At 37.0% G+C, this 26,190-nt stretch overlaps 1 protein-coding gene across 50 annotated transcripts; it reads left to right on the top strand.

The window, feature by feature from the left end:
• Positions 1-25,743, top strand: LOC114251453 (uncharacterized). Of its 50 annotated transcripts, none has more exons than XM_028185717.2 (21): positions 1-305; positions 5,873-6,047; positions 6,732-6,936; positions 8,114-8,179; positions 8,505-8,600; positions 9,987-10,070; positions 10,672-10,732; positions 12,635-12,745; positions 13,154-13,264; positions 13,405-13,515; positions 13,994-14,077; positions 14,663-14,833; positions 15,100-15,270; positions 15,419-15,589; positions 15,806-15,976; positions 16,578-16,647; positions 17,533-17,694; positions 18,996-19,127; positions 19,214-19,323; positions 19,710-19,792; positions 21,381-25,743. In XM_028185717.2, exons 2-20 carry the CDS (start codon positions 5,938-5,940, stop codon positions 19,778-19,780), a joined length of 2,268 nt encoding a protein of 755 aa, XP_028041518.2. In that variant the 5' UTR covers positions 1-305; positions 5,873-5,937; the 3' UTR covers positions 19,781-19,792; positions 21,381-25,743. The 50 variants fall into 50 exon arrangements, with proteins under 50 accessions (XP_028041518.2, XP_028041516.1, XP_028041514.1 ...); XM_028185715.2 differs by having other exon boundaries at positions 10,672-10,816; positions 14,750-14,833; XM_028185713.2 differs by having other exon boundaries at positions 10,672-10,816.
• The last annotated feature ends 447 nt before the right edge of the window (positions 25,744-26,190 follow it).

Here is a 26,190-nt window from a genome sequence, read left to right as displayed (position 1 = left end):
ATGTTTGTCAATTGACCATACATACAGTTATGTGTATGTACTTGCGTAGATGTATAAATTAAAACAAGCTGTTTATGGAACCTCAAATTTCGCGCCATTATTTCAATTGGCGGAAAAGTAGTCCCCAAGCGTTCACGGCTTCTATGCGCACGAACGAACGCGCAGAACAATGAGGTAGCAGCCATTTTATGTCGGTGTTAAGAAAAACATAATTCGAATGGCCAATCTTAACGAAATTGTGTAATTAGTGATATAATTTATGTGATTCCACATACACATCTATAATAGGGCGTTTCGTAACATATGTGAGTAAAAACAAAGCTTAGTTATACATATGTAGCCTTATTATTTAACTTTGGGCGCGAGGAACTCGAAACATTTTGCATAAATAAAGCATAAAAGTTATTGAAATGCCATTTTCGACATAAAAACTAATGATCGTTGGTTGTATTATCAATAAAAATGAGTAGGTATTTGAAGAATGTATCGTGTAAAATTAACAAAAAGTTATTTTTTATAGTCCGCAAATTTTGCAAATTACTTATCTATTAGCTATGAGACGATTATTCTCTGTTAATGTGACATAACTTTCACAAAATATGTAAATATAGAATTTTTAGTTTTGTTTACATACGAGTTATTGTGTTCGGTAGTAAATTACTTGGCGTTTGACAACCGGCGTCGCGCAGCCTCGTTCTAAAGTTGGGAACAAAATTCAATAGCAAATTGGCCATTTTATTGATGGCCGGGGGGAGGTTGGGTGGAGACGGTTGGTGAGCTTCCGCCATTATATTACCAAGGATTTTTTTGCTTTTCCCGTGTTTTTGTTTACATTTGTTTATCTTGAACAATGTCCATATAAACTTAAACAAATTTACGATATAATATTATGAATTAATAAATCTGCCTAAGTACGATATTTATTTATATTGTAGTGCGTTTTACCTTAAATACATTTAATTAATATTATTATACGTGTTTGTCTTTATACTTGATTAATATATAAATGCATGCCCAAACAATGTCACAAACTACAATTATGCATGTGAACTACTCACGTATCCTTTTTAAAAGTACCCAGTGAACTTAAAATGTAATTAGACATAAAGTAGGTATGACAGCATATGTAGTAGGCAGTAAGTAGGGTGGTAGGTATAATGCGTACAGCTTTTGTAAAATCATTTCCATAATTTTGTTTTTGATTAAATGCAAGCATGTTTTTTTTAACTGCATACAGTTTTTGTCATATTTAGGTAGGTAATTGTAGTTTATGATTCATACTTAATATCTATAAATGTAAGTAGATATGTACCTTTTTTTTTTTTAACGTGATACTTCGAATCAATAATACACGTAAAAAAAATTGAAATAAATGATGGCCCTTTACCTACGACTGTTTCTCCAAACTATAATGTTACTATTAGTAATAAATAAATCGGAAAGGAAAATCAAAATTAGGAAGTTAGGGGGGAAAAAGTAAAAACGAAACAATAGGTAATAACTTGATTGCAGTACACAATAAAACTAACAAACAGTAAAACTACATTGTCTTTTCTTATCTTCCTGCAATAACTTTACTAGTATCTCAAATTGTACTTTGGTCTAATTCAACCTGGATGACAGCTATCTTATTTTATGTTACCGAATTGTAATAATAATTTTTATTTTTTTTATTAAGCCAATGTACAATAATAATTTTCGAAAAACGAGTATCTACATATTGAATTAATTGTTTTAATTTTGAACAACAGGATATCTATTATTTTCTTTTTATCTTTATTGATCTATGGTAGTGGAAGCAAGGGTCACTAACTTTTATTAAATATATAGTAAGATGACGCCACTGTGTCACAAGTGTGAATTTTAACATTTTAATCTTTTTAATATATTTTATTTTAATACTATTTTTACTAAGCTATAGTAAAAATTGTTTTTCACTTGTGTGATGTGAATTTCAAGCACTAGTAGCTACAGTGTATAATGTGAACCAAGGCGATCGAAGGCTAACGATTGAAAGAATGGACGATTCAACAACAATATCGTTCCGAACGAACGAATGCTTATTTTAATTCGCGATCGGCATCTAGGTACCGCAATTATTTAGTTCCTCAAAGCAGAATAAACCGATACGATTGCTGATTCTGAAGTAACTGTTGGATTAGAAACTACATCTATTCAGAGAGCTAGCGAAAATTTGTGAACAATATTCTCATTTTGGAAAATAAATAACTGATTTTTGTGTTATATATAATTCAATGTTGTTCATTAACATACATTCAATGTATATAGCTTTAATATCTCCTGGCGGGTATAAATGTTCATCAACATTATCTGTAATTTATTATTACAAATGATTATATTATTAATAAGTCAGTGCCGATTATTATATATATATATAAGTACTGACACACCAGGATCCAATGTACTAGTTAAGTGTTACGATTTAGAATAAATTACCCGAAACACCGTATTTACAGTATTTATCAAATATAAACATTAAAAATGTTCAATGAGTTCTGATCAAATGGTAAATCTACCAAGTATATATTTGTTATTCAGGACGTTGTGCGGACAGCGAGAACACCTCCCAAATGAGAAAGGCCGTGAGCATGTGCTCTCCGCCCTGTTCAAGTCGCATCCACTTTAATGGCACTTGGATATTGGTTCAATCCGGTTCAGGTACTGCCAGAAGCAACTATGCACAGTCAGTACTCGCATCAGCAGGATGGTGAGGTTTCGATCATAATCACCCAGTCCCTGAGGACCGGATTAGCTGCCTTGTGGTCTAAGGACCGGCTAAACCATCACGCCTTCGGTACGGAATGTCCGTCAATTACTTTTGCGCTCAGATAGCTGTAGAACGGGGACGAACCACATCTCCGACATAGAGGTCTGCTTGCCAATGGTAATTAGCAGCGAATCCTTGTACCTCTAGGGTAATGGCTCACATCTTCGCCAACGCGAAATCCAACAACTTTCTAGACTAATGCCAAAGTACTCCAATTGTATTCGTCCACGACGTGGACTCCTCATTCACGATGTGGGCTTGGTGGATTTACCTCCGACATTCTACCTCGCAACTCCAACACGTGAATTAATGATACGGAATATCTTCAAACCCACAAAATCCATATTAAAATGTGTGTAAGCATGGGTATAGTATCATTCACCACTCTGTCTGTTTCTGGAATGAACGTTGGGAAAGTTGTTATAATAATACAATTGAGACTTCAACTTTATGTCTCAAGGTGAAAGTAACGTTCAAGGGCACGAACCGCTACCAACAATACGATACGAACTGAAAAGCGAGTTACTAGTGTAGTGCTAGTACAACACAGGGAATAATTGTGCATATTAGATACTAGGGAGTACGAAGGAATCAGTTCGGATATTATTATCGGTTACTTTTTTTTTGTGATTGAAAGATTACCGGTGGCCCGGTGGCCTTTCCGGTTTCACCAGGGCAGGTGGGCGAGCAAAGGTTCAGCCAGGAGGGGTGGGATTTGCTAACAACTGCCCGAGCGCCTCCGAAGGAGACCTAACAACTCAAGAGCAATTGCTTCGCAAATGAATCTACTACCGGATCGGAATCGCGACCCACTGAGAAGATCCGACGAGAAACTCAGCGGGCTGATGCATGGGTTAGGTTGCACGTCGACCTCTTTGTCGAGTTCGACGAGCACGGTTACCGGGGTTCCTCGACCTGCTCCTAGTGTTAGAGCTGAAGGTATCTAATGCAAGAGTTATTGGATCGGATGGAACCATCGGTTACTATCGGTCACTGCTAATTACATAAAAAATCAGCGATATGAATAGAAGAAAGTAAAAATAGCAGGTCTTGAACTAGTTCGAGAACACTGGGTGCATGTACATGAAAGTATATTGTAAGTTAAATACAAAAAGTATGTTACCTCGCAGGAGACGGTACACCCTGAATTCTGATCTTCTGTAGTGTGTACTATTGTAGTATCCAGAACATTAATCTGCCTACTCCAAAACTCATTCGGTTTGTGAACCGACGACAAAATGAAGTATTTGTCAGCAACATGTTGACAGAATATAGCGTTCGCTTGCCCATTAGTTTTTGTGCATCGTAGTATTTCGAGACTAGGCGGCAGCTCGATACGCAGATGACCCCTTTGCTAGTTATAGTACAACAAAACTGCATCTTATATGCAAACAAACATGTTTAAAAGAAAAATCTTTTAAAATTATGTTTGACAGAAACAAATTACCAGAAATTTATACTAAAAAATTATAGATGTATCAGTGGGCTTTCCCCACGTGCGTCTATACTCAAGGATAGATCTTTAAAACCGTCTAAACAACTTACGGATGGTTTATCTCGTCTGGATCTATAACATGTATAATGGGTACCTGTGAACTTAGAAATAATCTTGTCTACAACAAAGTATTTGAAAATCTCATTCAACCGAATTCTGACACTGTAAATTAAAACAAAACCCGCGTGGAGCGAAGCTCTAAAATCCGAAAGTGTATGTAGTAAAAATTTTATAACATTTTATCCTTAATTCTAATGAGTAAGTGAGAACTAAAAATATCCCCATTTACTAAAATCGTTCAACTGAACGATGTCATTATGATACGTAGCTAGTAGGGTGTTAGCCGACCCTATGCCTTTTCCGCGAACTCGCTCCATTTACTGTTTGCGGAAGAGCGATGTGGTTGTTAAAAAAGGTGTACTGATACTAGGATTTATTGTAGACAACTTTATACCTACTAAAGCAATTGAGACCTACCTTATATTATATATATCAAAGTGCACATTATCATTCACATTTTGGTGTCTTTGGTAGATGACGGATACCCGATATTCACTTAACATTCAGCGAGTTATGAGCTCGACTTCTCATTTAATAATATGTAATAAAAATATCATATACTTTTAAAGACTTCTAAAGATGCTTCAAATGTTCCATGTGAATTTGATTACTTTTTATCCCTCGTCTGTCTGTGTGTAGAGTGCCTCCCTTAATACGTTATAACCAGGTGCAATGATTTATAACAAACACTTATGTTCCATATTTTATTTATACAACGCATAATGGTACCATGAATCTAAAATGTCAAGCTATCATCATACCTTGATTATTATAACGTAAGATAGTATTAATTTGCTACGCTAAGTATCTACTAATAATAAATATTTCGACAAGTTCAATGGTGTTAATTGTTGTGCATAACAAATTATAGAAAAAAATTATTAATTATTTGGAAGTTTTGCAATTGACGGTTTGCAATTCAAGTCTCGTTAGATTTTTTTAGAACGAAAAAGTTAGCATAATCCCAATAATCAACACTCGGTTTTGAAAATTGATAATTTTAAAGTCGTACAAAACACGGCAGGACCGAAACCAAATGAAATGAAAATGAAATGAATTGCGGTCACTTGCCACATCATTGAGATTCCTTATTTGTTTGGATAAATAGGTAATCGCCAAACCGCCTACGCGTTAGTAGATGAAGACAGGGCATGTCGGAGTTTAATCGAATAAAACTACCTGTCGCTCAGCAAAAAGCGTCCAAGCCGATGAGACAGAAATCAGGATGCCCGAGGAGGGCAAAAGACAATCTGTACACGTTTTACACAGAGCAAATACTTGGCATACCCCTTACCAAGTTATCAATAAAATTCTGACAGATAACGTTCCATTTTTCTGTAATGCGTTTATAAGGTCTTTAAGGTTTATAAGGTTTAGGTTTTAGCTTTTAGGTTTATAAGGTTTGTAAGGGTTATAAGGTAAGGAAGCAGTTGCCTCTTTCCCGAGGGCAGACAGTGAACTAATAGAAATTTTCCTGCGTCCGTAGCACAGTGGTGTCTGAGTATTTTTGAACAGTGTTTTTGTTTTAGGTGGGAGCGGTCAAAAATGGGTGCATTAGACTTAAATCGCCATTAGTTTCCCGGCACATTGGGGCATGGGCGTCGGGGGAGTGGCGCGGGGCGTGGGCGTCCCTGTGCCACCCCCCGGCGACCTACTCGCCACTATCTCAATGTTTGAACAACAGATCAAAGCTGAACCCATGAGGTGAGAATCAAAAGAGATTTAAATTTAAATTAAGCTGTGATAACAGAACAAGCAAGAAACTCCGTCAGTATTTTCTTAAGCTTAGATGGGCAACGCACAGATACCACGACATGAATTCTGTCCCTTACCTATATCTTAAAATAATCGATGTCTCAATTCATTTTAAACCTTTCAAGCCGAACTACATGATTGTTGAATAATATCCCACTTATTAACAGAGTTGTCAGTAGGTGGCTACTCGAGCAGGCTGATACAGTCACTAGTTACCGAAATTAATTAATTTATTTTATTTATTTGTTTGGGGAACTTTATTACACACAGGAATTGCTACATCGGAATTGTTAGATGAGGCCGTCAGTGCAAAAGTGGCATAAGCTTATCATAGTTACTAACTACTACCATACTATGGAGGCAATTAGGTTTGAATTTTCATGAATTGGAATTTGAGTAAGCAAAAAAAATGTTTACTAAGCTATCTGTTATCTATGGATGAAACTATGGATAGGCCGGTTTTGCTTAAAAATTTATTATATTTTTAAAAAATTCCAATATACGTCATATAAGCTTGAATATAAAAAAATTGTGGGTTAGGCCACTTTTGCGCTGATGGCCTCAGATATTTGCCTCAAGAACACACTATGTCACGAATTCACCAGGTTTATTATAGAGTGGTCTTTGTTTCAGCTTCTACTCTCACCCCCATCATGCCCACTCTGGTCCCCCTTCAATAGTCCGTTCAGACTCAAACCAAGGCATAATCAACATGCATCATCAACAACATCAAGAGGATTCCAAGGATAGCCTCATAGTGCAGCAGCAAGTTCAGCATCAACAGGATCTCTTGGAACAACATCAGCAACAGCAACAAGAAATGCAACAAGATGACGATGTGAGCTATTTTTAAAATGCACAAACATTACTTTTGTTATAAACATTACATAACATTTATACATACAACTAAAAAAAATAATGAAAATTTTACATGAAGGCATTTTTTATGAAAACAATAGTTTTTTGAGTTCATTTTTTAATTCGGCTCTGGATTGAATTTCCCTCCACGGTATATACTCCGAATACTATGCACTATATGACATGTTCTTCTTCAAAGGAGGTTTGAGGAGAGTTTTCAATAGTAGGCAGAAGCTTGTCTGTGTCCCAATTGCTGATCTTCATGCGCGAGCATAACCATCAGGTCAGCTGTTTGCCAACCTACGTACGAAGACAATACAAATAAATTCAAGAAGTTTACATATAAATACAAAAGTTTTTGTCAACGTATTTTAAGACTGTATTGGTATAATTTGTAAAGCATAAATACCATATAAGCTTTCAACCGTTTATGCTTATGCTATTATAATACGTACAGGGTGTCCTACTAAGTGTATATCAAGTGTAAGCCATAAACTAAAAAAATACACTACACTACTATGTACTTAAAAAATCCTAAAATTGACACTCATAAGATCCTAAGTGTCGCGCCAATACTTTCCGAACCCGTAAAGAGTAACAAAAGTAAATTTAATGTTGCATCAAAACATTCTTTTTTTCGTCCAAAAGAAACATAAGAAAGATTAACTTTAAATTTTAAATCTAAGTTCACGTATAAGTCCAATAGCCAAGGCTTTTCGTTTAGTTAATGTATTTTGTACGCGTATATAAGATGAAAAACGAATACATATATGGAACTAGTCTGGGCAGAGTTAATGTTCTCTTGTTCACAAGCATTGTACTTACTATACGAGAGATGGTTTAAGCGACATTTTCGCAACTTTACAGGAGAGTCATTTAAAGTTTAAATTTGGAAAAAATATCATAACAAAGAAACATCTTCCGCTATTTAAATGAAATATACTTACTTGAACTTCAGTTAAAAAACATCGAACTAGTGATGCTATATAATGCCAAATAAAACGCACCTTTAATTACAAAGATAAATGTCGCTTAAACCAAATTGCCTTTCACCCTTCGATATGATTCGTCTAGGTCACCTCGATTAATTTAGTTATCCCTATCAAAGCCAAAAACTAATTATTCCTTTACTTAAGTATATTCTCCGTATTTTGTAGTTGAGCTTTAAAGGGATGGATGACGATGGTGTAGAAATGGACATGGACAGTCGACAGTGTTCTCAGGTACACAAACAAATAATAATTTCTTTATTTATAATAATTTCTTTATTTACTACATAAACTCTTAAATCATGACCTAGAATACTATTTACATATTTAACAAACTGAGAGATTACGCAGATGGCATTAACAATATAAAATTAACCAATGATCCTCACACTAGGCATAGCCTGTATCGTGAGGACCAAAATGCGATTTACTATATATATAATTGACCTCAAAACGACATCACTATTAATACATAGAGAGAGTCATAAATGTTTCTTTAATTATTGAATTAATTTGTTCCCAAGTTCGAATTTTAAAATGTTCCTTTTATTCGTAACAGGGAATGGGACTGGATATGGGATCGGTACAAACAAAATTAGAAGTGTCAAACGGAAGCGTTCAATCATCGCCACGGTCCAAGCCTCAAGCATGCAAAGTAAGTATAAAAGTGAAATTGTATTAAGGGTTCGATTAATTAACATTATATTTTGTGCAGATTGACTTTGGTTGATTGTTCTAGATAACTATCGGTGCAAATGATTGTTAGTCATTTACGGACTATAAAAATAATTCCTCATTAAAATAACTTGTGTTTACCCATGAGTGGGCGTACTGCGAGTTTTTTAACTTCTCGATCGCGTAAAAGTTAACTCAAGTTTGTATGGTGTTGAAACAGCGCCCCTAGCGGCAAACGAAGGGAAGCTGTTCCAACTCCATACAAATTTGAGTATACTGGTGGTGTTGAGTGCGCATAGACAACTCACCTTATGAAATTATGTCACTGTATGTATAAAGTGTCCTGACTCGCTAGACGTCAAATCTTCGAATAGTATCCCTGTAATTTTCAATCTTGGCTAGTAATTAACGGGAGTTAGAAATGCAGAGTGGGTAGGCTTTTTTTTTCGACGACTTGTTAAAAGTCGGGGGAAGCCGCTGGATGCATGCTACGCAAGACCGGTTATTGTGGCCAGCCTTGGAGGAGGCCTATGTCCAGCAGTGGACGTAGGTAGACTGAAAAAAAGCTTAAAAAGTTGTGAAAATTGATGAAGTAAATCGAAGACTGGTTGGTACAGCTGGTTAATTGGGGGAAAAATTGTTCGCAGTGACCGGATTCGTATACCCGTATCTCCTGTTTATTAGACTATTATTGTCATTAGAAATGACATCTTAGATAACTAGATTTAAATAATCTATTATATAAAAAAATATTATGTTTTCTTCAGCGATTTTCTTACATGTTATCTTCGGTCCGGTTAAATTTATTGATACTAGTGGTCTCGTAGTAGTCGAAATTCGACTAAAATTAATTGAAATTTTAAGCTTCAATATTATTATGGTTCTATTGTCAAACACTATCATACTACAGTAATATAATCACAGATTTCTCAGATCAGAAATTATATTATTATTATTTATCAATAGCGAATATTATTTATCAATAGATATCAATAGATAAATAATATTAAAAACAAACAATATTATAATCAATTCTCAATTTGACCACAGACTTTAAACAATAACAAAAGTTTGATAATTATAATTGACAATAAACAGAGTCATAGATAGATTTCATACTTCAGTGAACAGAGTATGTTTATATTTAAGTGTTGTGTCAAATACATGGTAGTGTGTACCTATATATTGTTTTATTTATTTATTTAGTGTATTTTATATGCATAATTTAAAAAAAAATGCACTGCACTCCTCTATATTGTCTATAAGTGTGGGAAATTTCATACTCCTCTGTCCGCGTAATTTTCGTTAAAAGGGGTACAAAGTTTTTGCTTCATGTTTTAATATATAAATACTCTCTCTGTTCCAGGTTTGCGGCAAAGTATTATCATCAGCGTCATCATATTACGTCCACATGAAACTTCATTCCGGGAACAAACCCTTCCAATGCACGGTAATGTTTCGCTAATATTCAATGCTCTGTCTGTTCATTTACGGCAGTAAATTGGTAGAAGAGTTTGCTGATGTAAATGATTATAGAAGTGAGATGGAAGTCTTAATACTACCGCTATCCTGTGGGCACGCACGATAGTTCGAGGCATATAAAGAGTAATGGTTATTATTAATAACCCACCCGCGTACTGTTGTGTCATTTATTTTTATTTTTATTTTTATATTCTAAGCACCCGTGACTTCGCCCGCTACGAAATGCAATTTTATATTAAAACATAAAAGTCGATACAGAAAACTAATTACATAAGGTAATTTTAGGCGATTATACATATACCTGGCACCTGTAGTGTTGGAAGACCAAAACTGGTGGTAGGACGTCTTGGGTAGATACCACCACCTTGCCTATTTCTGCCGTGAAGCAGTAATGCGTTTCGGTTTGAAGGGTGGGGCAATAGTTATAGGTGGCGGAATTTACGTTGTAAATGTCTATGGGCTCCCGTAACCACTTAATATCAGGTAGAATATGAGCTCGTTTGCCGAACTAAGAAATAAATAATAAAAAAATTAATTTTTATTTATTCAACCCTAAAGACGTTTTACAGGTATGCGAGGCTGCGTTCTGCCGGAAGCCATATTTAGAAGTGCACATGAGAACACACACCGGTGAGCGTCCGTTCCAATGTGACTTATGTTTGAAACGATTCACACAAAAATCCAGCTTAAATACGCACAAACGCGTCCACACAGGTGAGTTTATCAGATATACCGACAGCCGACACGAGTATTAATAATCGCCATCGATAAATATGTACTTCGAACCACGCGAGCAAACACCATTGTTTAAATACGATATTGACAGCTCCTCACGTGGCACCAAGCCCCTAGACATAAAATATAATAATATGTTTTTAACATAAATCTAATTGAGATTTTTCTTTCTATTATTATTTGTTTAAGACTTTATCACGATAATTTATTAATTAAGTCTCTGCCCAAACATAGTTATTTGAAACATATATATATATTATTTAAATAAATGTTTTTGATATCTAAGTGACTGTACCTAATGATGTACATGAAATAGGCGAAGACTTAATTAAGTTTCCAATAGAAAATTTAAGCTTCGATATTATTGATTTTGGTACTCGTGCAGAACAGATATAGACTTATAATTGAATTATTCGCCATCAAAAATAATAATATTGACTATATAGTACAAAAACGTCACATTTTATAATTTTAAAATATGACAATATTTTTGAAGAGATTTTAGCGTTCCTAAGATCTGACTCATATGTAGGTTCAGACGCGGTTCGGAAGTTACTTATTCGACTAAAATAACTTCTGAATGTGATATTAATTCTTAATTTACTGTTTTGATGTCGTTTATATGTAATCAAGACACAGGAGTGAAAACACAACAAAATTAGCAATAAAAGCATTAATTCTGGTTTCGCCAGAATGCCATACAAAATTTATAAGATTGTGCTAGAAGGTCTATTGGTTGTTTTATTGAATTGAATTTCATTTGAAATAGAACTTACATAATAGTTTTATTGGTAAGAAAATACAATATAAAACTATTATTTTAATATTACAATTATTAAAGTCTAGTCTGTTCTCTGCCAGTCCATTTTCAATAATGAAGTTATTTATTATATTTTTCTCGGTTAATTATAAATTTATATAATTAAATATATTAGCTAATGTAATTTCCATATGTTTTTTGAACTTACAAAAAAAAATGTGCACAAAGATTTGAAAGTCGTTCTTACTTTTGGCACCAAAAACTTAATTCACACATAACCACACGCCTTCGAAACATGGGATGGAGGTTTAGGATTTATTTGTAATAATATATGTTCGTTCGATATGGAAGTTACATTTCAGTGTTAGTTCATAAAAATGACTTTAGACGAACGGTACCATGAGGGGAATTGTTCTAGAAAAATCCAATATTAAAGTTTTATCAAAACCTCCTCCTGTTTCCGCGTGACCGAGTTAATATTGTTTTTTTTTGTTTGTTTCGTTTTTCACACTTATTTTTGACGCCCTGATATTATTAACACCTTTTTTTTATCTTTTCATCGAATGATTTATGTTGTATTCTGGAGAAAGTATCGATCAGTCATTATATGTTCGCGCATTGTACGTTCGTCGCTTTTGCCTTAATAGGTTGGTTAATTTAAATGCTGTTATTATAATGATAGCGTGTTGCATGTGTTGTTTTATAAGTTCCGCGTATCTCCGACCCGGCATTTCGAGTACCGAAAAAAACAAACGTCTTTATAATTAAAACTGCGCTGAAGCAAATTAACTATAAATAGACTTCGGTATAAGGGAATGTGAATAGTTTTTGAGTTGCGTCCAGAGGCCAATATTAGTTCCTAATAGAAATCAGGGCGTATGGATGTTCTTAGCTATGAAAGGAAAACAGGGGGAGGTGAAGAACTCATAGTTGACGTAAACAAGCGAATTGCAACGAAATCGACTATGGGTTCTTAAATAAAATTAAAAGTCATGCAGAAAAGTGCCTGTGTTGTTGGAATGTGGCCTGGGTTCTAGATGAGCACATGCGCGCGTTGTTGGTGAAGAATCGGCCCTACAAGTGTGATCTCTGTCAAATGGCTTTCACGCAGAGCTCCAGCCTCAACCGACACAAGAAAATACACACGGGTGGGTTAATATGCACAAAGCCGCCACGTGACGCGTCCTATCAATAGCTAATGTCCTTTTAGGCTAGAATCGCCTTCCTTCCTCTTTTGTTTTAAAAGTTTGCAAACGTTATCATGTCATCAACGATAGTTTCATTCAGACGATTGCTGAAGAATTCTCGTGACAATGTGACGTTACGCCTTTAAGCGAATGAGGAGAACGAGGAATATTGCACCCTAATCTTGTCTATACGTGAAGCAAACTTATGCGTGACGTTAATCCTTGAGGCAGAACGGGAACGATTTTTTAGGGTTTTCATGTACCTCCCCCTGAATGTGTGTGAATGGTTTTCATAAATTATATTAAATAATAATAAGACAATTAGTTTGAGAGGGTTGCTTGCTATATCGAAAATCGTATAAATTATAGAGGAGCACAGACGAGCCCTGTTAGAGAAAGTGCGGCCGTACCAGTGCCACATCTGTTTTATGCGCTTCACTCAGAAGTCCAGCCTGGGACGACATGGGAAAATACACACCGGTAGGCCTTTTCCCCTAAAATCCTATAGTAGCATATGAATTTTATTTATTTAACGTTAGCACACGTAATAGGCAGCCTCATCGAATGGCAGTGCACAGACCGGGATCGTTGTTGTAGCTGTATTTTGTTGGTATTTCTAGAGGAGCACATCCAATCGCTGATCAACAAAGTGCGCCCCTATCAATGCGACATCTGTGACAAGCGGTTTACTCAGAAGTCCAGCCTTGGCACTCATAAACGTATCCATACCGGTGGGTCCCTTGATATTTCCTTTTGTTTTGTTCGATATCCAAGTCACAGTTGAAAGTTATATTTAAAATAAATTAAAACCCCTACTTCTTTGCAGTTGTGGCTTAGATATCTGATTTGTGAATAGTTTTAAGGGCTCCCATTTTAATTAATATTTTTTAAACGAAGGAATGAATGTTCGCGTTAGTTTTACGTTAATTTGTAGCTGTTTGTCAGACGAAACCTCAGATCGAGTAGGACGGCACGCTCAGAAACTATTCACAAAACTTTTCGAATTAAAGCATGCTGCGTACGTTGTGAGGTTTTCGTTGAGTAGGAAAAAAAAATGTTTGATGGACAAATAAACGTATCAAATTCCCTCATGGTAGTGAATAATGTAAACTCAATTGGTATGCGGTTGTGGCGACATGTAGAATTATTTGTCCATCGTGGTTTTGTTTTGTTTCTCTGTCCCCTCGTGTCCGTGCGTTGGCGGCGCAGGGGAGCGGCCGTTCCAGTGCACCGTCTGCCTCAAGTCCTTCACGCAGAAGTGCGCGCTCAATTTGCACGAAAAAATACATACGGGTTAGTAGCCCACATATTTGTACTTCGCAACTTCTTCCGGTGCGACTAGAGATTTAAGACCCATCGTGCAGTCACAATCATATCACATTTCGCGCCATGCTTCTAATCCTAGTTTCCGTTGTCCGCCTAACCCGTTATGTCAATCTATCCCATAACCGACAGCATTCCACATGTCGTTGCTTCGAACTAACAATTCCACTAATTCATTACAGCGCGCTTAACGCACTTCTGTATTCGCTGATGATTATCTTATGATTTAGCTTCTCATACATACATGACGATTACCTGACAACTCACCCGTGACACGTGTTTAATTTCGATGATTTTATTATACCATTCTGTCATTTCTTCATGAATATTAATTCTTTCACAAAAGCGGTAATGCAATCGCAATAATGACGCACATTTGGCGCCTCGGTGTCGTACATGGACGCTATCAAAATTGGGTTTACAAAATTGGGGGTGAATCGGTCGTCGGGTGCGACGTGATAAGGTCGAGATTGGCGGGGGCGGGCGGCCAATGGCTCCATGCCACGTGGCGTCGGCGACGTGCGTTACTCGCTTTTGTGTGTGCACTGGGCGCAGTGCAAGGGCGTCCATTCGCGTGCGGGCTCTGCCCAGCGGCGTTCGCACGCCGGCCCTACCTGGACATTCACATGCGCACGCATACAGGCGAGCGGCCGTATCAATGCGACGCGTGTCTCAAGCGCTTCACGCAGAAGTCCAGCCTCAATATACATAAGAGGACGCACACAGGTGGGTGACAGCCGCGGGACGGACTGGCCGTCCGCCCGCCCCCTCCACTCGCACTCAGACTCTTCTCCGAATCTCTCCTCGGTCAGTTCGTTGACCAGCTTTACGGAAGTCAATAATTTATCGAGAGCCGCGGTGTAATAGAGACGAAAGATTTGGAGCTGAGCCCCCGGCGAGCGGCGACCGGTCCGCGCCGCTACCTCCGTAGGGCGAGGGTGTCTAGCGCCCTTGCTGGCTGCAGCCGCTATAATGTATATGTTGGGCACCAGTCCAGGGAAGACCGTTCCAGTGCCTGTCGTGTCCCGCCGCCTTCACCTGCAAGCAATACCTGGAGATTCACACGCGCACCCATACTGGCGAGCGGCCCTATCAGTGCGACATCTGCCTGAAACGCTTCACGCAGAAGTCGAGTCTCAACATACACAAGCGGACGCACTCAGGTACGTGTCGTGCTCCGAGGTCGAGGGAGGTATGAACGCGCGATATGTGGGCTACTAGTGTATACTTTGCGTGTCGTATAGGGTGCGAGTCGCGGGGGAGGAGGGCGGTCCGCGTCTCCCGTCAGCTAACGAGTCTATTCGTCCACAGTGCAGGGCCGGCCTTTCCAGTGCTTGCAGTGCCCTGCCGCCTTCACCTGCAAGCAGTATCTCGAGATACACAATCGCACGCACACCGGCGAACGGCCTTACCAATGCGACGTCTGCCTCAAGCGGTTCGCGCAAAAGTCAACACTCAACATACACAAACGAACGCACACAGGTATGTAACATATAACGTGCGCATGCCTAACGTTTATTAATTCTAATTAAATAAAGCACTGTTCATTTTTGATTTAGTTAATTAAAGTAGTCGGTGCCACATCACGACAAGCTTCGTGAATACACTTGACTTTTGTTTAATGATAATTTGTTTTCCTTTTTTTTTCTTTTCTTCTATTTCTTTTTTTTTTAATTTGTCGCGTACGCCGGCCACCAGTGCAAGGTCGTCCGTATCAATGCATGGAGTGCCCGGCGGCGTTCACGTGCAAGCCGTACCTGGAGATACACACGCGCACGCACACGGGCGAACGTCCGTTTGAATGCGACGTCTGTTACAAACGCTTCACACAGAAATCGACGCTCAACATACACAAGCGCATTCATACCGGTATGGATTAGCAGAATTGATGACGTCATTAATCTTGTGTGTCCGCTAATTATAGGAGCTTCCCGGTAATGCAAAGTACGATCATGATAATTGCTTTCGAAAGACACATTTACATCGTTGCTTTGTTGGTGAACGGTTACACGAAACGCGTTTCGACTTTGCGAGCATTCACTTGTTCCTTCCTAGCGTTGTGTCAGCACGTTCGGGTACTGTTAAGAAGACGGCAAATTGCGTTAAACAGGTACCCGTGTGAATAGAGTTCTCTTGTGAATGATGTTGCACCGACAACTTAGATGTTTTATAGTCATCTCTCTTTACGTCATTTCTGCCATCACTGTGTATCGATAGTTGTCCATCATATTATTATAGTACCTTGGCTTTAGATTCATTAATTTTAGATTGCATTAAACTATTCAAAATGTACGCTGTATATTTTTCTAATAGCATCTTGCCGTCTTTCTAACATTATTAATTTTGCATTAACTTCCGCTTTTTCGTGTGCGTATCTTGTGATTACGTTGCCCGTTGCTTTATGTAGCTGTTGCTTGAAACGTTATTCTGAAGATATCAGACAAAAGTAAACTTCAAATATATTTTTCAGGTGAACGTCCTTACGCGTGTGATATTTGCCAGAAACGGTTCGCCGTGAAGAGCTATGTAACGGCTCATAGGTACGTTCGAGAGATTTCGTACCATACGAGTATACGACAACTAAAATTTACCGGTGGGAGGACGTACGAAGTGCCCGATAGGTGCCAACAACATCCTGCCTATACAGCCACGAAACATCTTGCCATTCGATTTGAATTCGATTCGAGTTAGGCATTAAACAATACAATTGAGATTTCGTCCTTGTGTCTCAGACTGGATGGACAGACATTCGTGTTGTGATGTCTATAGGCTTCAGTTACCGCTTGGCATCAAGCCAGTCTGACGCGAGCACGTGACATATCGTCTTCTCGCATTAAAACTATATAATCTCAAAACTTACTAATTTTACAGGATTAATCATCTTTGTAACATTTATTTTTATTTTTTACTAGTTACATTATCTGTCTTTTAAAATAAGATAAAATTATGTATTAATTTTGTTGATAGTAGTCAAAACATAGGTAAACTAAAAAAAAAAACTAAACTACTCTCTTTTGACAATACATATTTATGAGAAGAATACTGGTGATACCAAATGTTTACGCATATTAACTCAATTTCGAATATTTTTGGGTTTTTTTTTATTGCTTAGATGGATGGACGAGCTCACAGGCCACCTGGTGTTAAGTGGTTACTGGAGCCCATAGACATCTACAAAGTAAGTGCGTCACCCACCGTGATATAAGTTTTAAGGTCTCAGTATAGTTACAACAGCTACCCCACCCTTCAAACCGAAACGCATTACTGCTTCACGGCAGAAGTGGGCGGGGTGGTGGTACCTACTCGTGCGGACTCCCAAGATATCCTACCACCAGTAATATTGTAAATTGTAATAAAGTAAATTGTGCACTTTTAATGCGTAAAGGCGACATCCGCCCGGTTGCTGACAGTGGGCATCATTGCAGGTGGTCCCACGTAGCGGACAAGCCGCTGAACTGCGACCGATGTTCGATGACGTTCACGTCCAAGTCCCAGTTCGCACTCCACATCCGCACGCACGCAGCCGGCTCGTGTTACGAGTGCAGCGTCTGCGGACGGAGCTTCGTCAGAGACAGCTATCTAATACGGTAGAAGTTGTTTATTAATTTTCTATACTAATATATAAATCTACAGTGGATTTTACGGATGTTCCGTTATAACTACTGAACCATGCATCCGATTGACTTGAAACTCGGTATCCATGCAGAAAATACATGTACTTAATGGATAGGCTACACCAGTTGCGGGGGCGTTAATGATGAGAATCTTTGTGGGGGTGAGAAATAATATTATTAATTTTAAATGCCCAGCGAAGCGGACGGGTACAGCTAGTTACTTATAATAATAACAATAAGGGACTTTATGGCGGGAACGCGAGGAATGAGGTTGTGTGATTTGTTTTATTGGGCAGTGAAGTTTTTTATTTTATTCATGAAAACTAACTCTGTCAAGCTATTTTTTTTAATTGTTTTCTCATAATGCAGGATATTTTCATTAAAATAATCTTTACATGAAAGCCATAAGTAAGATAATTCAAAAGTTGTCATGGTTTAAATATGACCCTTAAAAACTTAACTAAACTAAAAACATTCATGTCTATGAATAAATACGACAGTGTTAATTCCTGGTTCGTAATTTTACATAACCATAGATCTACAGCTCGAGTAGCTAGCTTAGGGACTAGATAATGACCCAAGCAACTCTTTATTCCGAGAAAATGCGTTTCGTTACTATTAATATTTTTATTACAAGTTTAAATAAAACCCGGAAAATGACGTGGCATTTCTATAATATTATGTAGGAAATTGTTTTTAAAAGAATCACCATAAAGATTTGTATATTTGAATCTTATTAACTACCATGGTAATTTTTATTAAAATTGTAATTGTAACATTTCAAAAAAATATAGTAGTATTAGGACTTTTTGGCGGGAACGCGAGGAGTGAAGTTGTGTGGTTTGTTTTATTTTGTCTATTTAGTGTTTCTTCAAGTTTAAATGTCTAATAACGGTGGTTTATTAACTGTTTAATATCTGTGAAAATGCATAAATGTGGAAAAATGAAACAAAGCCGCTGGACGTAACTTCTCGGGATCCTTCAAAAAGTCCACTGAAAAAATCTCAGGAAATGACCACCATTTTACTGATATTATTTTTCATCCAATATCATCTCTTTTCATTTAGTTCATTTCACTCCATATTATCACTTTTCATAAAAATAAGAATAAAATTAAAATAAGACATGACTTAAAGGTCTTAGTTACCAGGTCATAAAATATATATATATACCGTATGCGCGGGGACCTCGTAGGAGGTTCGGCCCCCGGCCCGGAAAAAGGTCATAAAATCACTTAAAAAAACAATTTTTGTATTATTTTGTACGTTTCGCAGTCATCACAATCGCGTACACCGCGACAACCACAGCAACATGTCCGCGAACAGCATTGGCATTAACAGCGTCGCTACGAACACAAACAACTCGAACAACAGCAACTACGACTCGCCCGGCGTTTGTGACTTGAGGTCAGCACTCAGTACTCAAAGCGCCCCGACACATCGATACAACATCTCGAACTAAGAACTGTTTGTAATCTGATTTAATTTTCCAGCTTTGTGCCGATGGTGAACCGATACATGACGTCACAGGGAACTCAAGTGTCCATGCAAGACACCCAAAGCAAGATGTCCGCAATGTCCCCGCAATCCATCGCCTCTATATGTAAGTTATATTGCAAGCTTTACCTGAATTTGCTTTTAATAAAAAAAAAAAATTTCAATACGACAAATTGCTTCTTGCAATGCCATTGTTGACAGTGTCTGTTAAATTAATGTCTCAGTCAAAAAAATGGCAATTTACTGAGACTTCAATGAAATGAAATACAAGATCGAAAAATATTGTATGCTTTAATGTTATCAACAGTTTGATTTAGGATGTAACGAACCCTTTTCGGTATTGAAGGATAATTTACAATTCCATTTATAAAAATTATATAAATGGATATAATACTCAAACAGTCGGTCTAAACTGGGCGCTCTCTCCTCCTTTCTATAACGGTTAGTTTTAATTGATGTGTTATTTTACAACAATGACGTCATTTGTTCTAGCGTCGCCCCCTCCCTCGCACACGCCCACGCCGCAGCCGCAGATGTCCGGCCAGCTGCACCTTGCGGACTGATCCGCGCGACAGGTATGTACCGCGGTGCGCCCGCTCGCAACCATAGGGCTGTCCGGACTTACATCCCCTGATAGGGTTGATCTTATAAAACAAAGGTTTTTGCCTACAAACGCCATGAAATATTTGCAACTCGTGGTTTTAAAAGTATGTACAATCCCATTGCAATTAGATCTTATAATATAATATCTTGAAAAGCACCCCACGCTTTTTTTACAATAAAAACATTTTTTCTTACACTATTTTTAAATAAAATTTATTTTCTATCTTTTAGTTGGATTTTCTATAAAAGTGTATTTTGTTAGTTTTTTTGCAAACTATTATTATTATTTATCATTTTAAAGTTAAATTTAAATTTTTTCAATATTTTTTTTAAATATTTAATTGTCATCGGTCCTTAATAAGTATACCAAATTTCGAGTTAATCCGACGTTTTGAAGGGGGTCAAAATCATGTTCAAAAATTAAGCGTATTAATGATCTTATACCAGTGATCGGCAAACCGCGGCTCTGGCTCCTCGACCACGGCTCTTCCGCGAAATTTTACTTCAGACATGGAATATTACCCCGAGTGATGAAAAGCTGTTTGGTTTAAGCGAGATTTTTCCAACTTTACAGGAGAGCTATAAAGTTTGAAATTTGGAAAAAATATTATAGCTAAGAGACTTCTTCCGCTATTTAATTGGAATAGACTTAATTGAAGTTCAATTAAAAACATCAATCTGTCAATACCAAATAAAACTAACCTTAACAAATATTTCGCTTAACGACACTAAGCGCAATCTCACTTAAACCAAATCGACTTTCACCCCTCGACTTATTATTATCTTTTCTTGTAAGAGACGAGTCAACATTTTTGAAACACAAAGTTAGGCTTATGTTAAAAAAAATAATGGCTCTTTGAATAAATTTCAAACGTGTGTTAATTATATTTGGCTTTTTTGGTTGACAAGGTTGCCAACCGCTGTCATAAACGAACTAAAACCACTAAACCAGGTTATAGCTAATAAATACATAAATACTATTTAGAGTTGTCATAATTAAATATAATAATACCGTAAGATACATCTAATATTAACCACCCCCATGGTGACACAAGCAAGTATTACTGATAAAAGAAACCTCTATCTAACTATCGAACAAGCTAGTAGTGATTCTTGCTTTTATTTCACATCTCGTTTTTATATTTCATTGCGACTGTAGACACGGAGGTTCGTGACGAAACACGCAGATATATCGTTTTCTCGCATTAAAACTGTATAATCTCAAAACTTATGAATTTTACAGGAGAGTTTTAAAGGTTTAACATGTGATATTTTTAATATTAATCATCTTTGATTATTATTTTTTACCAGTTGCATTATCTGTATTTTACAGTGAAATATAGGAAAACTAAAAAAAAAAAGAACTATGACTAAACTACGCTCTTTTGACAGTATTTATGAAAAAAATACTGGTGATGATACCAAATGTTTCCGCATACTAACTCAATTTCGAATATTTTTGGTAATTGTACACTTTTAATGCGAAAAGACGATATGTTTAAGTAAACATGGCGCTCGAGAGAAAATTTCCGTAATTGTAAAAATATTATTCTCTTTCAGCCGTCGGGAGAGGGACGGGCGGCGCAGTGCACACACTCGGCAGCCTTCGGCAGGAGCAGCTACGTCACGCGGAGCCCGGGGCTCCTCACTTAGAGATGGTCGGCATGGACTCATGCAGTGATTTTTTTTTTGTCCAGTTATTTATTTTATTTGTTGAGTTTGAGAGTGCGAATATCGTTAGCACGGGGTGAAGTTGAGTGCGAATCCGGGAGTCGGGTTTCGTTGCGCTTGTGGAATCCCTCGGCGACGGCGGACGAGGACTCGGCTGTAGGGCGCAGCGTGCCGCCTATGACACTGTACATTGTGATTGTACCCGCAACTGTGATCTATCTATCCTGTCACGGAGTTCATTTTATCGATACTTAAAACTCTCATCGTTTAGAACGTAGGCCTAAAATTTTTGATCTCATATTCTAATTTGCTTAGTGGTTAGAAATTTTTTCGGGAAATCGTAAATGTAAATCTCCAACGGCGAAATTCTAAATTTTAATGTTGTCGTACGCTTATTCATCCCCCATTGACGTTTTCATTAGGCGTAGTGGAATGTAACGATATCTTATTGCGATGCTTTAACTTAGAACGTGTCTGTGTATATCGAAGTTCAGTGATTTTATACAACTATTATTACTGTTCACAATGAAAATTAATGTATTTTGATCAGCAAATGTACAGGACCTAATGCGAGACACCATTCACATAAGATAAAACTATACGTATACAAAAAAAAATCAAGTTTCATGTAATATATACATATATGTATTAAAGTAAGTACAAAATAGTACCGTAAACGACAGTCCTGAAAGGCCATATTCAAAGGTTCACAAAATTTATGATAATTATATGTTATTGGAGAAATCCAGAGAAGTGCCTGTATGCAACATAAATTGGCAATATTTTATAAATGTATTACGTATGCAGAATAACGTTCAATTTCGGTGTTTTGTGTGAATTCGTATGTGAAATTCATGGCAATAATATTTGTGCGACTATTAGACGTCGGCGAGTGGTTCCTCCTCCCCGCTGCGGGGACGGGCCGCGGAGCTCCTCACTGACTTTGTGCCTTCTAGCGGACAGTGACGTCAGCACGGCGTTGCGGTCGCTGTTCTCTGACGTCAGCACGGCGTCGCGTTCGCTGTTCTGTGACGTCAGCACGGCGTCGCGGTCGCTGCTCGCTGTGACGTCAGCACGGTGTCGCGGTCGCTGCTCGCTGTGTCGTGAGAGCGTAGTGCAATCTCGATGTCTCGCCGTGTACGTGAGCGCGTGTTAGATGATAACATTTTTTTCCATAAATATTTTTTTCGAATAATAGCGATTACGGTTAGTGTATAGAGCAGTAGTCTTCCAGTACGTTGAGTCAGTACTCGGGCGCGGGAGGGCAGCCCGGCGTCCGCTGCGGGGGTTCCTTTAGGTTTGCCATTGTTGATATCAAAGATAGATTGGTGCCATTTCTGTGTAAATGAAGCGGTAGTGTAAGTTTAGTTAAGTCTGCAGGTCAGGGTAGAACTGGAAATTAAAATTTTTGTAAGGGAAACTATATTCTCATAGTGTATTCACTGGAACGTATACCTTTATTATTGTTTGGTTTAAAGATTTATATAAAGTTTTCCTTTTTAAATTTATTTTCATTCTAAACGTATGTGTCCATGTGCTGGGTCAGAATTGTAAATAAACGGTAGTATTTATTTATTCGAGTTTATCTACAGTTTATTGATGGTGTAAAGTATTATTCGTAGAACTGTCCCCCTTATACAAAGTTTAGTGAACTGAATTTGTAATTGACGTGAGCAATAGTAAACAACTTTGGAAATACAAAATTAAAAAAAAAGTAGATTATAGGAAGTATACATATAATATTATGAGATACATATAATATTATGAGATACATATAGATATCGTTTGATAGTCCTCGATATTTTTTTATATTTTGATAGGTCTGTATATGAAAGGGAAAAAGAAATAACATGAAAAATAGGCCAATATCTTATTATCATTTAACTATATTTGTACACAGTATGTTAAGATAATATAACAGAACGGATGCATTTACTTGCCCTGAATTGTGAAAGTGTAATGTTGAACTATCCCGATTGATGAATTCTTTAATGTCGTAGTAAGTTTCTCTAACCAAGCCATTGATAACAGTATTATTTAGACAAACTAGAACTTGGTTAAAGTTTAGTTTAAAAACAAAAAAAAATACATCTACCATAATGGACATTACCGTTGAACAACCATAGTTATCAATAGTTTGTATAAATCATTGTCGGTTATCGTGTTATATTATATTCTATCAATAGATAATAATTGTGAATGCAAATAGGAACACCAACATAGTGAAACTAGGTATGTTATAATGAAATTGAAGTACTTTTAACTTCACACGAGTCGCCGAGACTTATTGTTCCTTCACAACTAACAGTTAATATATTTTGTTATTATATGTTCAGTTTGTATTGTATTGTTTTTATGATCTTTATTGAAATGTTGTTGTCTCGGCGTTCGTACGATAAAGTTAAGGACTCGTATCGGCCCTACTTGTTTACGAAACAAAACGAATTTACTCTGAACGTATACCTGATTTAATTAGTCTTTATACTTTGGACAATATATCGCGTAAAAAAGTAGGGCTAAACCTGTACAATATTAGCGGAGTGAAGGAACACAAACTAAATTTAGGGATACCTTCGAGTGTGGCAAGGTTCTGCATACTGATGTTAGTAAACTATATTTACGAAGCACACATAAACCGATGTGTTATGTACGTTGTCAGTTGCCGGTTATATAAACGAGCCATCTCTTTGTCTACTTAATTACATATGTAGAAAAGACTGAGGAATTCACAACTTAAAATAATACTCACGGTGATCATTGGCGAACTTGTGTATTCGTTGATTTGTTTGACCGTTCGACATCGGTGTGCTTAATACGAGTTTTTTAACTTCTCGATCGCGTTAAAGTTAACACAAATTTGTATTTAGTTAGAACAGCTCCCCTACGTTTGCCGTTAAAAAACTCTCGCTAAGCACACAGTGTGCTTAGTGTGAGTTTTTTAATATTCTCGATAGTTAGTTAAGTCGAAGTTAATTCAAATTTGTATACAGTCGGAACAGCGCCCCTAGCGGCAAACGTAGGCAAACCTTCCGAATCCATACAAATTTAAGTTAACTTTTACACTATCGAGAAAGTTAAAAAACTCACACTAAGCACACTGATCGGTTGTGGTGACGGACCAACCTGCTTTCTTTAATACGTTTTGTTTGGAGAAATCATACATATCTATGTTGGATAAGTACGGATACCTCCAGTGTGGAGACAGACTAGTCTCGGAGCCAACGGCCTCCGTCAGGTACATTCACTTGAACGCAGTAGTTCTACAGTGAGCCTTGTGTAATCATTAATTGTCTAAGGTACATAAATATTTAGTTATATTGTATCGTTAGATCTATGCGAACTTCCGCTTTGCCAACATATTTGCGTTGCTTATTTTATATAATCAAATGAGAGTACAGCCTAAGGATTTTAACTTTTTTTTTAATTATTAATACTGAGAGCTATTTCTAAGTCGCTGATTTTATACTAAACTATTTATAAATGAAACTAAATTAACGGCTGTAAGCCAAACATACCAAGTTTTGGAGTGATTTACATCCTTTTAATTGCAATTTTAATTAAAAATCTACGAACAAACATCATGGCATGATGATTTATTGTTAAGCGCGGTCATTTAGTTATAGCTCTACAGAGTTTTTAATGACCAATGTTTTACTTAACCGTTTCGTTAAAATTTTTAGGCTAGTTTATATTCTGAATAAGTTAGGTTTGTTAAACTATGGTGTATTGGATTGCACGTAAACACGATCGCCCTCACAGCCTCCTCTACTGCTGTATGTAGTTGTTTTTATAGTCTGATATATTGTGATAGTTATTCTTATTGGTTTGTTTACCTTAAACTAAAAGTCTTTCTTATTGTTTATTGTTATTACTTAAGTATATATCCTTAGCAGTCAGCGGAGACGCAGAGGGGGCTGCGAGAGCATCCAGTAGTCAGCATTATGTATATGCTTTAATGTGATTTTACATGTACTCTTTAAATATTAGCCTCTCATAAATCAATGTTATAATTAGCGAACTAACAAGAATTAATTTTATATTTTTTTGTTTATAGTGAGATCGAAATAAAAATTAAAGAGTTTATATTTTAATTTTACAAAAAGTTTACAATTTAAAGTTTATTGTTTAGTGCTCACTTTGCAGAGCTCTAATAAAAAAATAAATATAATTAATTGCAAAATAACAAGTCAAGGTTCTTTTAGAAGTCGCCATGTAGTGGAGAAAATAAACGTGCCATGATATTTGTGGCGAATTTTGTTGTTTAATTTATTTTGGAAAACCTCGTCCCAATCTAGATGCATCTTAATAGACCACCATCCAGTGCAGTATTATTGCTATGACAACAATACTGCTCCCGCTGCAGAATCTGTATTTTTTCTGTTGACATGTTATTGCAGTATCTTCTTTCGGTCTACTAGTATCAAACGACGATAATATACGTGTTCAAACACCGGCAGACCCCAATGTCTTATAATCCTTATATAGGTAAATAACCTTGCATTGTGCCTTATACCTATTGTTAGTATTTGAAATTCAGTGAGTTTTTCACCGGATCTTCCTAGTGGGTCGCAATTCCAATCCGATAGTAGATTCAACGACGCACTGCTCTAGCTAAGGCTAGTGTTAGAAAACTCCCTCGGGTTTACTCGTGACCTCATCAATCCGTGAGTACATGCCCTTTAGGCTACTAGCGATTAGG

Source organism: Bombyx mandarina, chromosome 03 (genome assembly GCF_030267445.1).
Source record: "Bombyx mandarina strain Sakado chromosome 03, ASM3026744v2".
Classification (NCBI taxonomy): Eukaryota; Metazoa; Arthropoda; class Insecta; order Lepidoptera; family Bombycidae; genus Bombyx; species Bombyx mandarina.
Note: the sequence above shows the minus strand (reverse complement) of the source record. Positions and strands in the feature narration are given on the sequence as shown.